Source organism: Tachyglossus aculeatus, chromosome 21 (assembly GCF_015852505.1).
Source record: "Tachyglossus aculeatus isolate mTacAcu1 chromosome 21, mTacAcu1.pri, whole genome shotgun sequence".
NCBI classification, from domain to species: Eukaryota; Metazoa; Chordata; class Mammalia; order Monotremata; family Tachyglossidae; genus Tachyglossus; species Tachyglossus aculeatus.
Window position 1 is genome coordinate 63,305,097 of NC_052086.1, and position 15,051 is coordinate 63,320,147.

At 43.1% G+C, this 15,051-nt stretch overlaps 1 protein-coding gene across 3 annotated transcripts in view; it reads left to right on the plus strand.

Moving 5' to 3' along the window:
* The window catches only part of PRKAR1B (protein kinase cAMP-dependent type I regulatory subunit beta), a 174,131-nt gene that overhangs the window by 27,293 nt on the left and 131,787 nt on the right, over window positions 1–15,051 (plus strand). For all 3 annotated transcript variants that reach the window (XM_038762673.1, XM_038762672.1, XM_038762674.1), the window contains 2 exons: window positions 4,328–4,498; window positions 7,184–7,275. In XM_038762673.1, the coding sequence (XP_038618601.1) occupies window positions 4,328–4,498; window positions 7,184–7,275 (263 nt within the window). The remainder of the gene's footprint in view (window positions 1–4,327; window positions 4,499–7,183; window positions 7,276–15,051) is intronic.

A 15,051-nucleotide genomic window follows, 5' to 3' on the forward strand; every position in this document is an offset into this window, starting at 1 on the left:
CAGTCAATAAATATGACTGATTAGCTGGACGCCTAGGTCCTGTCCCCACCTCCTTAACAATCATAATAATAATTGTGGTATTTGCTAAACGCTTAGTATGTGCCAGGTGCTATACTGAGCACTGGGATGGATACAAATAAATGATGTTGGACACAGTCCCCGTCCCATACGGGGCTCACAGTCTCAATCCCCGTTTCACAGATGAGGGAACTGAGGCCCTGAGAATTGAAATGACTTGCCCAAGTTCACACGGCAGACAAGTGGCAGAGCTGGGATTAGAACCCATGACCTTCTGCCTCCCAGCCCATGCTCTATCCAGTACGCCTTGCTGTTTCTTGCCTCAAGTGCCCAGGAGCTGCCCTGGTTTGCCCAGGTTACTTCTCTCTTACCCCTTTCTGTTTGGTTTCAACCTCTTTCCCCTGGCCATGTGTGCTGACTGGCTGCCCACTCGGGCTGCTTTGGCTCCTTCTGAGGCCCCCGGCCCCCGAGAAGCGCCAATCCCCAGTGTTGCAGAGCTTTGGCCGTTCTTCCCCCCCCACATCGGGATGCTCTCCTCTGTTGCTGAGAGTGGCTCTGTGCTCGTCAGCTGCTCTCTCTCCTCAGCTGTCTGTCTCTTGTTCCCTATCAAATGGAGTTCAGCTGCTTCTAGTGTTGCTGCTCTAAGCAGAGCGGCCACCCTGGTTACCATAGAGACTGGTGGCAGCGACTGTTTTGAGGAGCTGACGAGCCCAGAAGCACTTGAAGCAACTGGTGGAGAGCTTCCATGGGAGGGGGGATGAGGGGCAAGGGGGCTGGGGGTTGCTATAGCAATTTGAGCAGAGCCCCAACAGGGCCTGGGTGTGGGGGCCAGGAGGGGACAATTGCTGAAACCACTGGGGAGCCCAAAAGCACGCGGCTGGTGGGTTAGTTTGGGGGTGGGGGTAGAAGATTGGACCCTTCTCAGGATCACACCTGAAGAGTTTCCAGTACTCTACCAGTCTCGGCTACTGGAGAGAGAGTCAAGCAGAGGCATACCCATTCCATTCCTAGCTTGGCCAGTGGCTACCCAATGGAAGGCGATCTGCTACAAGTCAAAATTCACCTGTTGCTGGGCAGCAGTGGCATGGGAGAGAGTCGAGGGTAGAGACTCAAGTTTACCGCATGGAAGGAGGCAATGGTAAACCACTTCTGGATTTTTACCAGGAAAGCTCTATGAATACACTACCAGAACGATCGCAGATGGGGATGGGACGTTCTGTCCATAGTTTCGCTTTGGGTTCGAGACGACTCAGGAACCCAAGACAAAACAAGAAGATTGGAGCCTGACAGAAAATGTTAAAAGGGAGGTAGCCAGGTTAAACTGAGCCAGCCCCCCGATGCTTAGGAGGTGAGGCAGGGAGCCAGGTGTTTGGACTTTGAGTGGGTCCAACCAGGGCCTCATGAACATTTTCCCGTTCACCTCCCTTTTGTGGCACCGAAGCACGTCTTGAGTGAAGTGCCCGTGTGTCGTGTTTTACTAGGGGTGGGGGCTCTGAGTTTGGGTCAGAAAGTGGGATAGGAACTGATCCCACGCAGAGTGGGATTGGAGCTCGCTGAGGAGAGGGAATGTATTTATCAACTGTGGTTGGTCGTGACAGGATGGGGGGTTTACTAATCCTTTTCTGAATTCTGTGTACATTTTACTAAGTGGGAAGGGAATGTGTCTGTTATACCGCACTCTCCCAAGTACTTAATATAGTGCTTGGCACACAGCAGGTGCTCAATAAATACGATTGACTGACTAATAATGATGATTGTGATATTTACGTACTTACTGTGTGCTGAGCACTGGAGTAGATGCAAGAAATTCAAGTCAGACATCGTCCCTGCCCCACATGGGGGTCACAGTCTAAGGAGGAGGAAGAACAGGTATTTAATCCTTATTTTATAAGTCAGGAGTCACAGAGAAGCTAAGTGATTTGTCCAGGACCATACAGCAGGCAAGTGGTGGAGCTACAATTAGAACCTAGATTCTCTGACTCTCAGGCCCACGATCTTTCCACTGGGCCAAGCTGTTTCTTAATATACTAATAATGCCCATAATATCTACAACTTTGAGGGATTTAAAAAAATCTCATTTCCTACTTTAAAAGCTTACCTTCATGGGAAATCAACTGCTTTCTTAACCTATTTTTATTTTTTACGGAGAAGTCGAGCAAGGGACAAATATCAGGTCTGTGGTGGGAAAGTGGATACCTTTTTTCCTGACCTACCTACTCTGGGAAGATGTTCTGGAAATAGTGGAATTCAAGGAGAGTTTTGAATGAGGAATTGAGAGATTCATTCAATTGTATTTATTGAGCGCTTACTATGTGCAGAGCACTGTACTAAGCGCTTAGAGATGCCTTAGTAAAGATAAATGGAAAGGTTTTTTAGGCATTAGGGCAGTGTGGAGGAAGGAGATCAGTGAATCAAAAGATTTAGTAAATGCCTGTTGAGTACACAGCAGTATACACAGTGCTAATGAGTGTACAGTAGAATTAATAGACATGATCCATACTCTCGAAGAGTTTACAGTCTAGAGGGGGAGACAGACACTAAAGTGACAGGTAGGAGAAAGTAGTAGGGAGGGAGTACCTAAGTGCTATGGTGCTGAAGTGGTAGAAATGGGGAATATAAGGTAGAGGGAATAAATGTATATAATAATAATAATAACGTTGGTATTTGTTAAGTGGTTACTATGTGCCAAGCACTGTTCTAAGCGCTGGGGGGGATACAAGGTAATCAAGGTTGTCCCAGGTGGGGCTCACAGTCTTAACCCCCATTTTACAGATGAGGGAATTGAGGCACAGAGAAGTTAAGTGACTTGCCCAAAGTCACACAGCTGACAAGTGGCAGAGCTGGGATTAGAACCCACAGCCTCCGACTCCCAAGCCCAGGCTCCTTCTACTGAGCCACGCTGCTTCTTTGTGTATGTATATGGGATAGGAAATAGAGTGGACAGAGAGGGTTCACTTGACCAGAGAAAAAGCATAGGTGGAGAGAACTGGAGGAAATACAAAAGTCAATGATAAAGAGCATGGCTAAATTTTCCCAACCTTTACAAAGATAATTAGTCTTTTATTTTACATTTAAATCTTTAAAAGAATGGACCTTTGCCAGGTTTATACCACAATTCTTTGTGGTGTCATTGTTGATGTGTCAGCTATAAGTCATTCCTCTTAATAATACAGTCTGGCTAAGATATTGGATTAGGAAGTGAATTCAACACCAAGTATTCACTTTGTCAGCATGTGGAAAATAAATGAGTTTTGGAGGCAAAAGACTGGAAAAGCATATGTAGTCACTGGCAACCGAGAAGCATTCCATGTGCATCTTCCTGTACCTTATCTGTCTTTCACTGAATTTTTGCTTGGGTGCATAACATCAGGACTTGTTGGGGATATCGCAGCTCATATGTGATAAGCAGCATGGCCTAGTGGAAAGAACACGGGCGGGGGGTGGGTGGGTCAGAGGCCCTGGGTTCTAATCCTGCCTCTGCCACTTACTTGCTGTGGGATCTCGGGCAAACCAATTAACCTCTCAAAGCCTCAGTTTCCTCACGTGTAAAATGTTAATACCTGTTGTCCCTCCTTTTTAGACTGAGAGTCCCCTTTGGGACAGGGACCACATCTGATCTATCTATAACCGTATCTCGGTATCTGCCCCAGTGCTTAGCATGTAGTAAGCCCTTAACAAATACTATTATTATTATTATTTTAATGCCTTGATACTCCTGTCAGCTCCAGCACATATGTAAGTATTCTTACACTCTATTATTTCCCCTATCTGTAACTTATTTTAATCTCTATCTTGCCCTGTAAACTGTAAACTTCTTGTGGGCAGCGATCATCTTTGCCAACTCTGTTTTATTGTACTTTCCCAGGTGCTTAGTAGAGTGCTCTGCACACATTAAGTGCTCAATAAGTATCCTTGAATGATTGATTGATTTTATGTGATACCTCTTCTTACTAGGCGGTGAGACAAAGCAGTGGGAAGAGAAGCAGCATGCCCTAGTGAAAAGAGCATGAGCTTGGAAGTCAGAGGTCGTGGGTTCTAATTCCAGCTCCGTCTCTTGTCTGTTGCTTAGCAAATACCATAATTATTATTATTATTAATTATTATTGAAAGCCTAGCCAAGGACATGGAGAATTTAATAGGGTCAGTTCAGTGTCTTGTCTTGAGCGGATTCTAAACAAATGCTAGATGATGATGATGATATATCTATTTAGCAAAGATTAAATATTTCACCTATATTCTTATTTGTAGTTCTAGGAAGAATGGCTTCTTTTGTGTATGTACATTAACAACTTTTTTCCTCCATTTACAGGAAGAAGGCAAACAGATTTTGGCTCGACAGAAATCCAATTCTCAGTCAGATTCCCATGATGATGAAATTTCTCCACCTCCTCCAAACCCAGTCGTTAAAGCCCGCCGAAGAAGAGGTGGTGTGAGTGCTGAGGTTTACACCGAAGAAGATGCTGTCTCTTACGTTAGAAAGGTAATTTGCCACATTTCAGCAGGTTTTCATAAATGACCGACAGCTACAGTGGCGACCTCATTGATCCAGTTTAGGCAAAAAACCAAATTTGAAGCCCTGGATCATTTTATATCAGAATGTCTTAGAGAGGAGGTGAACTTGCCTCCCCTAACCGACATGCCTAACCCCTTTATACTTAGCTGGAGAAGAAAATAATCGGGCATTTTCAGTTGCCTCTAAGCTATTAATGATAAAACTGGATGTTGCATAGAGACCAGCTTGGCCTGGTGGAAAGAGCACAGGCTTGGGAGTCAGAGGACGTGGGTTCTAATCCGACTCTGCCACTTGTCTGCTGTGTGACCTTGGGCAAGGTATGTCACTTCTCTGTATCTCAGTTACCTCCTCTGTAAAATGGCCATTCAATATCTGCTCTCCTTCAATTTAGACTGAGCACAGGTAGGACAGGGACTATGTCCAACCACGTAATCTTGTTTCTACTCAGTGCTTGCAACAGAACTTGACACATAGTAAGTGCTTAAAAATATAAAAAATGAAAAAAAAACTGTGGTGAGGATCACTTAGACCCTCAACATTTAACAGTATCAACATTTAACAGTGATTATCACTAGTCCACTCCAGAGGATAATTGTCAAACCTCTGCTACACTGGTATCCTGCATCTTTCCTCCCATCTTGCTCCCCTTCTGAAAGTTTCATGGTATGGCTCACAAAGTCATTTTGACTTGGACTTTTGGGCTCATGGTGAATATCGATTTCTCCGGCCTAGTGAAGTTTTCCAATTCAGTTGAAAATAGGGATAAAATTATTATGCCAGTGCCTGGATGCATTGCGCTGACCTAGTCAGCCTTTTGGAGCTAGTTAGGAGAGCTGAGCATGGCTTCCAGATCTCAAAACACCTTCCCTTCTGCTCTGGAGCACTTTCCAGGTTGGTCTTATAACAATGGTGAGCGTCCTATACGTATAAATACCCAGGGCATCTTTATGCCTCCTTCTACCTCCTGTATTCCCTGCATTCGGGAGGAGAGTTCAGCTATTTCAGATTGGTACCCCTCCTGGAAACCTGCCTTTCTTCATCCTCTGTCCCACAGTTTTCCCTTCCCTCTGGTTTGTGTGCAGGTACAGGGAAAATGAAGTTTCCCCTGGAAACTGTGCTACTTATATAATCAGTAGAAATGAAACATTGCTGGCACACACAGTTCATCTGTGTTTATTAGAAGTGTCTTGTTCTTCTGTTTTGCTTTCTCAAGTGCTGAGTACAGTATATAGCAAGTAGTAGGCATTCAATAAATACTATTCTTACTAATACCCTTAGACAAAGCTTTAGCAGAACCAGGAACATTCCCCTCTGCCTGTAGGGATTGTATTTTGCACTCGTAATAATAATAATAATAGTGATGGCATTTATTAAGCGCTTATTATGTGCAAAGCACTGTTCTAAGCGCTGGGGAGTTTACAAGGTGATCAGGTTGTCCCTCGTGGGGCTCACAGTCTTAATCCCCATTTTACAGATGAGGAAACTGAGGCACAGAGAAGTTAAGTGACTTGCCCAAAGTCGCCCAGCTGACAAGTGATGGAGCCGGGATTTGAACCGATGATCTCTGACTCCAAAGCCCGTGCTCTTTCCACTGAGCCAAGCACTCATCCCTACTATAGCCTACTTGACTCATGACCATACTTAAAAAAAAAATTTTTTTTTGGACTCTTCTCCAGCAAATCCTGATGCAAGTCTACACATAACTCCCCTTTGAGGAGAGTAAGGCTCACTATTTAATAGCTAAAACATATAACTGGATCCAGGAGGTCAGGATTTTAGCCCTTTTAGTCATACCTCTGATTTGCTCTGAAACCTTTGTGAGCCTTTGAGTACCACTTTGCAGAAAATTAGCATGGACATGGGATTCAGAGGGACCTGGGTTCTAATCCTGGCTCTACCACTTGTCTGCTGAGTGATCTTGGGAGAGTCCCTTCACTTCTCTGTGCCTCAGTTTCGTCATCTGTAAAACGGAGATTAAGACTGTGAGTCTTATGTGGGACTGGGACATTGTCCAGCCCGATTACCTCATATCTACCCCGGTGCTTAGTTCAGTGCCTGTCACATAGTGAGCACTTGAGAGATACCACAATTATAATTACCTGTAAATTGAATTTATCTTTCCTTCACAAGTCCCAAATCAAAGTAAAACCTTAGATGAAAGTTACATCGAAGTGTAGCCAATTATAAAGAAAGCAGCGTGCTAATAGAATCATGTGTTGATAGTCGGGGACAAATGAAAACTTGTAACATTTTTAAAAAGAGAGACTCTCCTTTGTGTTCCTTGCCCTAACTCGGTAGTGCTATCAACTCTTCCTGTATGTTGTCCTATAATTTTTGTTCCCAGTTAATGGTATTGAAGAAATTGACACTTGGTTTTCCCATGCTAACAGAGGGAGAGTGGTGATACATGGCTCCAGGGGTCTTTCCAGGCAGTGAGGGGAGGGGACGAGCCTGGAGACAGTCACTTGCAGATTGGTGCCATAGTGTGGAAGGAAGTCAGAGGGTAGACAGACTCACAGCTAGTTAGAGCTTAGAAAAATCAGCCGTGGCTAATCCCCTTATGGATAGTCAAAGTTAACTGCAGTCATTTTGACTCCCTAAGATCTAAAATATATTCACAGGAAGAATGGCTCTCTTATTTTCTTTCTTCAGGTTATTCCAAAGGACTACAAAACAATGACTGCCTTGGCAAAGGCGATATCTAAAAATGTACTCTTTGCTCACCTTGATGACAACGAGAGAAGGTATGAAAGATTTGTTTGCTTATTCCAACTTTTTGTTTATGCATACCATTAACCCAAAGAATGCATAACTGTCCTTAAAGACAAAGCCTCTGTAAGATGAGAAACATATGATTTTCCAAGCTAGAAGCCTCAGATGCCCTCCCACACTGTGTCATTAAGTTTCTATGACTATGGGGCGTTCACTATTTATCGCGGCTTCACCACCCAGTTGTGTTGACTGTAATTTCAGGGATCTGCAACTGTGTCTTTAGTTTTGGAAAACTCTGGATTTTTGGAGCAAAAGCAGAAGTTCATTAACATATGGAAAGTGACTTTGTACGCTAACTTGTAATTTAAAGCCTTTTAAAAGAGGATTACTTTTCTGAAGGGGGTCATTCATTTAGCCAGGTACCTACAGTAACTCTCAAAGAAACAGAATAAACTACCTGGTACAAAGCAGGGTATGAAAAGTTGCCCTCATTATCAGAATTTAAATAGGATTACAGAATAACAGGACAATGCGCATGTAGGAACCAGATGAACAACAACCAAACCTGTAACTTCGTGGCGAATTAAGGCACACAAAATGAGGGAACTGTGATAGATCGGAAATACACTCAGTTTGGCCACAAAGGGTATTTGGCTGGAATGTGGTTAGGAAATCTGGGACTGCCTGTCCTGACAGCGGCAGTCCATTTGAATCCAGGAGGCACTAGTGTAGAACAGAAGGGCTTGCTTGTGTGACCAGGGGAAAAGACGGCCTTAGAATGGGTGAGGATTACCCATGAGTTTGTTTTAATGTGGGGTTTTGCAACTCCACTTTTGGCCTGGTCGGAAAATTTTATATTTTTCCCTTACTCGATTGGGTAGTTCGAGGGTTTTGAAATTTCCCATCCTCTTTCCTCAATGAGGGTAAATCGCTTCAAACACCTTGCCTTACCTTCTGCAGCCACAGTGGGAAAGTCAAGCGTGTAATGCGAGCAGCTTCATGAACAGGGGTAGGTGCTGCAAGTGGCAAACTCATCTGTTGGCCAAGGACAATATTTACACACATAGTGGGTGGAGTGGATTGTGAATAACACATAGGTCTGTTTAGCCACTTGGGTGAACCTGGGTAGGATATGTCGTCATTTTTGTTGCTGCTACGTTCTCTAGAATTTTCTCCCTTTCCTTTTCTTTCTCTCCCTCTCCCTCTCTTTGTAATACAAAAATCTGCATTAAGCCACCTAGAGTCCTTAAAAATTGAAGCCCCAGAACCAAAAAGCACAGACAGGAGAGGAATTAAAAACCACGCCCATCCATTCATCCATGCCTTTTTTTTTTTTTTTTTTACAAATTCTCACTCAGAAAACCAAGGGGAATAATATTTTTTCTTATAATAATGATTAAGCCAGAGCTGCTTTCTAAGTGCTTAGTACAGTGCTCTGCACACAGTAACTGATCAGTAAATATGATTGAATGAATGAATAAAACAGGAACAATTCCTTTTTAGTGCTTATATTTGTTTTCTGGATTTAAAGTTTAAAGTAGGTTGCACAGAGACCTAATAAACTAATCTCCAAAATATCAGGTGAATTGGATATAATAATGAAAACAATTAGTAAATGCCAGTCGTTGAATTGACTCTTTCACTAGACTCTATCAACTGAGCCTGTGAAACAGGGTTAACTGTGTCTTTGCTTATTTCCAATGCCTGAGTGATAACAGGAGATATGTAAAAGGAAGTTTTTCATAGTAATTTTGTATGAATTTCTGAAATTGCAGGAAAAATACCGGGCTTCCTATCTAGCCAGGTGATAAGACAGCGTATAGGCTTTATTGTCTTAGTTCATTGCCTTACCTCACTGCCAAAATATATGGCTTGAAATCATTGCCTGTCTCTGGCAGTAGTTGGTTGCTTCCTCAGGTTCAGATCACTGTTGGGGCATAAAAATCCTGATCCTCAGACAGGGTCCTTGGACGCATAATCAGGAAGTCTAATTTTTTGGAGAAGACACTAATGCTAGGAAAAGTTCAGGAAAAACGTGGAAGAGGCAGACTGGCAGCTAGATGGATAGAGACCATACCAACGATAACAGAAAAACCATTAGATAAGTTGCGGATTATGGCAGGGGACAGGACGTTCTGGAGAAAGTATATCCATGGAGTCTCTATGAATCGGAAATGACTAGACGGCACTTAATAATAATAATAAGGATCCTGATGTGTGAAGAGTTGGGGGAATGGATGTTCTTCCTCAAGGCACGGTGGGGTGGGGGTGTTCCTTCCCCGGTGCGGTCTCAGGCCCCCGGTACATGGAGCTGGGGAGGCTGAGGGGGCTGGGGTCCCTTCCCTCTGGTAAAATCCCAAGCCCCCCAGTGATTGGGGTGGGCGCAGTGGGGGGATTGACAGGCCTCCTCTTGACTCCATCCTTGGCTTGCAGAGAGGCTCTGGGGGTGGGGGATTGGCAACCCCTCCGTCTGGCATTCTCCTGCACTAAATCTTTACTTATAGGGACAAGCATTGTAAACCCATTATTTCTATGATTTTTGTTTACCATTCGATAATTTGTTGATGGTGAATTCTCTGGCCATATGCTAGTAAAGTGTCATAAAATCCAGAATGGAGGGTGGTGCGAGGAACTAGGGGATGCTTTGTTGTGGCAGGAAGCAAATGAAGAAGTCCAGATGTGGAAAATGGGGATCTGCGAAGCTCAGGGAAAGGAATAATAATAATGTTATTTGTTAAGCGCTTACTATGTGGTAGGCACTGCTCTCAGCGCTGATAATCTTATTAAGTGCTTGATACGTGCCAGGCATTGTACTAGGCGCTGGGGTGGATACAGGCAAATCAGGTTGGATAAAGTCCCTGTCTCACGTGGGGCTCACAGTCTCAATCCCATTTTGCAGATGAGGTAACTGAGGCACAGAGAGGGGAAGTGACTTGCCCAAGGTCACACAGAGCCAGTATTAGAACCCATGACCTTCTGACTCTCATGCCCACGCTCTATCCACTAGGCCATGCTACTTCTGTAGCAGGAAGCCATGTGAGTGATCCCTCTAAGCCAACCCTGGGGAAGATGAGCTTCTCGAATCAGTGATTTGCCTGAGCCATGTGTCTCCCCTGTGCTCTTTAAAACCATTCCTCCCCCTCCTGAATTATCAAGCCTGTGGCCGAGGAATTGCCACTGTAGTTTGGGCTGAGTGCGTTAAACCGGGGTGGCTCTTTCTGTAGCCCTTTTAAAATCAAAGCCCAGCTCATTGGTGACACCCAGAGAATGCTTACTTTGGTGCTGCTGCCTCCGTGTTGAGTTTTTTTGCCTCTGCTCATTGCCCATTCTATCAACTCCTACTCCCAAGCGTAAAACTTATGAAGGAGAGTTAGAGGTGAAAGAAACCCCATGAATTTCGGCATTAGTTTGGAGTGTATAAAGGAGGGGGTGTTGGGCAGATTTGCCACTCTAAAGGGCAGCACACATCTCACGAATCACTGAGGCTTTGCAGCTCTCTAGTTTTTGAAGATGAGATTTCCAGGGTCTTTGGATTTGGACAGCTATGCGCTAAACGGGAGCCCCATGGCTTCAGGTTTCCTGTACCTCCCTCCACGCTCTGAGCCTCCCTGGCAAAGTAAACCATTTACTCTGGACTCACTTCTCACTGGAAGGGTCAAGCTCAATGGCTACATGCTATATAGACTATATGAGTGGGTTGGCGTTGTCAAAATCTACACCCTTGCAAGAAGTATCATAGATTTCTAAGTTCCACTGTCACTCAGAGCTCCAGAGAAATAAATCTGAAAGCAGCCACACGTGTAGCTAGGTGTCTGGAAACCGTGTGCTCTAGACATCCTTCTCTGTCATCCCCAGTTCCATTTCCATCTGCACTGGAACCTAACTCCTGTCCTGCATAACTCTTCCCCAGGCTCCTCTGGACTTTTGATACAGGCAAGGGAGTAGGAAAGAGGGATGATGGGCCATTCTTCAAGATTCCTATTTGTCTGGGTTATTTGAACCAGTGTACACAAAGGGTGCATTGTGAGCCAGGGTCTTTTGTTTAAAACAGGAACATCAACTTCCACTTTTATACCCTGGAAGTGCCTTCTTTTCAGTCCCAATGCCTTAATGAAGCACCTTTGAATAAGCTGTTAAACCTGGAGGAAGCAGGGAAGATAGCTTTCCCTGAACTTTCACAAGAAATCTCCCCAACCCATTATACAAATATGTTGCCTTTCTCCAATTTACTAGAAGCTGGGTTTCACAATCAATCAATCAATCAATCATATTTATTGCGCGCTTACTGTGTGCAGAGCACTGTACTAAGCGCTTGGGAAGTACAAGTCGGCAACACGTAGAGACAGTCCCTACCCAACAGCGGGCTCACAGTCTAGAAGGGGGAGACAGAGAACAAAAGCAAACATACTGACAAAATACTAGTAAGATAAATAAATAAGTAAATAGAGTAATAAATATGTACAAACATATTTACATATATACAGGTGCTGTGGGGAAGGGAAGGAGGTAAGATGGTGGGGATGGAGAGGGGGAGGAGGGGAAGAGCTTTGTCTCTTGCTTATCTGTGGTTTGGCTAGTTCAGGAGAATTCTTTCCTAACTTTTTGAATGTCTGGTCTAGTTCATGAACTTGGTCCCCATGGAATATGTTCTTTAAATTCTTTCCCTTTTTGGAAATATTAAAGAACATATTTAAAGAAAGCCTGCATTTAAGACCCCTTTTAAATCTGTGTTGTAAATAAGCAAATCTAGCGACTTTGCTTTCACCAATAATAATGGAGCCTTTTCTTTCAGGACATTTTTTAACTCAAGCCAGGGATGTGAAAGCTCGGAAAAAAATAATTATACTTAAGCCTATAAAAATGAAAGAAGGCAATGTAAAGTAGCTTATTGTTAATGCCTGCGAAGGATATTGTCGCATTAATTTGTGCTATTGTATTTGTTACAGTAAAATCCCCAAATCTGCTACTAGCAGTTGTAACTATTAAAAACTGGAATCCCATATCAATGATTGATAAAACTAGGCTTCTTTAAGAAGAACTAGAAATCACAACAATTTTTGAGAAAAACACAAATTTATAGGATGACGTTTTGTGGTTACTCCTTTTTTTTAGTAACAGTTAGGTTTTTCCACATGTCTCCTAGTGAAAACTAAGATCATTTATAATAAAAACATTAATTAGAAGAAAAAGATTTCAATGGAAGACAAATTTGCGAATCTCATATATTCATTCTTTAAAATTAAGCATTTTCAAGAAGTAGTTTTTAAAAATTGTTACTGAAGTGAATAAGAATATCTGCAATACAAAACAGGTTATTCATGTGTACTTTATTTTCTAATACTTTAAAATTTAACATGTGAATTCTTATTAAAAATAGTTACCAAAATGAACAAAAATAGGTAGAGAATGAAGATAAATTATTCTAATGTGTTTCTGCATGAAGAGCTATTGTGGCACTCTGATGTATTGTCCTCTCCCAAGCAGTTACCTCAATGCACATAGGAAATGCTCAATAAATACCATTGATGATGACCACGGTGTGTAGAACCAATTTCTACAGGTTAGTAGTGGCATTTATTGCCCCTTTGGTACTAGGCACTTCGGAAGAACAGAATGAAGGAGCAGATTCCCTTTCCTCAAGGAACCTAAGCTCTAACAGTAGAGATATGTAGGTATATTTACAACTAGAGTGTTCAAAACATTTATTTGAGCACGTATACACACACGAATGAGAGATCTTAATGATAATAATAATGATGGTATTTGTTAAGCACTTACTCTGTGTCCAGCACTAAGCACTGGGGCAGGTACGAGCTAATCAGGTTGGAAACAGTCCCTGTCCCCATCTGACAGGGCTGACAGTCGTAGCGCCCATCTTTCAGATAAGGTAACCGAGGCATAGAGAAGTTAAGTGACTTTCCCAAGGTCACACAGCAGACAAGTGGAGGAGCCGGGATTAGAACCCAGGCCCTTCTGCCTCCCAGGCTTGTGGTCTTATTCACTAGGACATGCTGCTTCTCTTATACTCTGTGTCACCCTTTCACTTGAGTCCATACCACCTAAGCACCTGGATATTTACACCATCACTCGGAGTACTTGATGTACAACTTTATTCTTGGTCATTTCCCTGTATCTTCCTCTGATTCTTTTTAATATCTGTATTCCCACTAGATTGTCAGCCCGTTGAGGGCAGGAATTATGTCTACTTACTGTGCTGTCTTGAACAGTTGAAATAGTGCTCTGCACTCAGTAAGTGCTCAGTAAATACCACTGATCCAGGATGTTGTGGGCAGGGAATGTCTACCAACTCTTATATTGTACTCTCCCAAGCACTTAGTATACTGCTCTGAACACAGTAAGCAATCGATAAATGTGATTGATTAAATAAGTTCGTAAGTTCTAGAACTTACCAGATGGCGCTGGTATGGCCCAGGTGCTGGGAAATTAATTGGGGAAGCTTGTTGGAGGAGGTAGCATTTTAGAAAGGACTTGAATATGGTGGCTTGTCTGATGTGGAGGGGAAGGGAGGTCTAAGACGGGGGAATAGTGTGAGCAGCAGAGAGAAGCAGGAGAGTAAAGATCATGGTACAGTTAGAAGGTTGGCCTGGGTGGAACCAAGATAGCGAGTTACTACAGTGCTCTGCACACAGTAAGCGCTCAATAAATGCGATTGATTGATTGATAAATGTAATTGAATGAATGAGTGAATGAGTAGGGGGATAACAGGCAAATAGAGTAAATAGGTAAGGTGGGACCAGTTAGTTGGTGGAGAGCCTGGAATCAAGCAAGCGTGAGGAGTATTTTGTTCAATTTGAAGAGACACCAGGAGCCAGTGGGAGATTTTGAGGAGGGGAGAGGTGGGTGTCAAGTGATGTTTCAGGTAGATGATTGTGCAGCCACGTGTAGAATAACTTGGAGCGGGGAGAGTTTAGACCCTACCATTCAGGGCAAGAATCAGTTTTACCCAACAGGTATTAATAGCAGCTAATTCTTATTAAGGGATATTCATTCAATTGTATTTATTGAGCACTTACTGTGTGCAGAGCACTGTACGAAGCACTTGGTAAGTACAAGTTGGCAACATATAGAGACAGTCCCTACCCATGTTTTAAGACCTAATTGTTATTGTTTTAAAAAAAGCAGTAAATACTAGTTATCATGCCATAAACTTGTGTTTTTACCAAGAGTTGCTGTGATTTCTAGTTCTTCCTAGGAATACAAGTTTTGTCAATTATAGTTAGGAACTTTGTTTTACTAGTTAACTATTAGTAACAGATTTGGGGTTTGTACTAGAAGTAATAGTATTGGTTAAGTGCTTATGGTGCGCAGGGCACTATACTAAGTGCTGGGAAAGTATCCACAGATGGGAATTAGACACGGTCCCTTCCTTCCAAGGACACATGAGCCACTGTAATATAGCTATAATTTTAAAGTAGGCTATGGTAATTTCATTCAGTCAGATTTATTGAGTGCTTATTGTATGCAGAGCACTGTACTAAGCATTTGGGAGAGTACAGTACGACAGTAGACACAGTCCCTGCCCACAACAAGCTCACAGTCTTAAGTGGGGAGTCAAATGTCAATAAATTACAGCAGCATGTTTCAGTGGAAAGAGCCCAGGCTTGGGAGTCAGAGGTCATGGGTTCTAATTCCTGCTCCGTCACTTGTCAGCTGTGTGATCTTGGACAAGTCACTTCACTTCTCTGTGCCTCAGTTCCCTTCTGTAAAATGGGCATTAAGACTGTGAGCCCCACGTGGGACAATCTGATTACACTGTATCCCCCCTCAGCGCTTAGAACAGTGCTTTG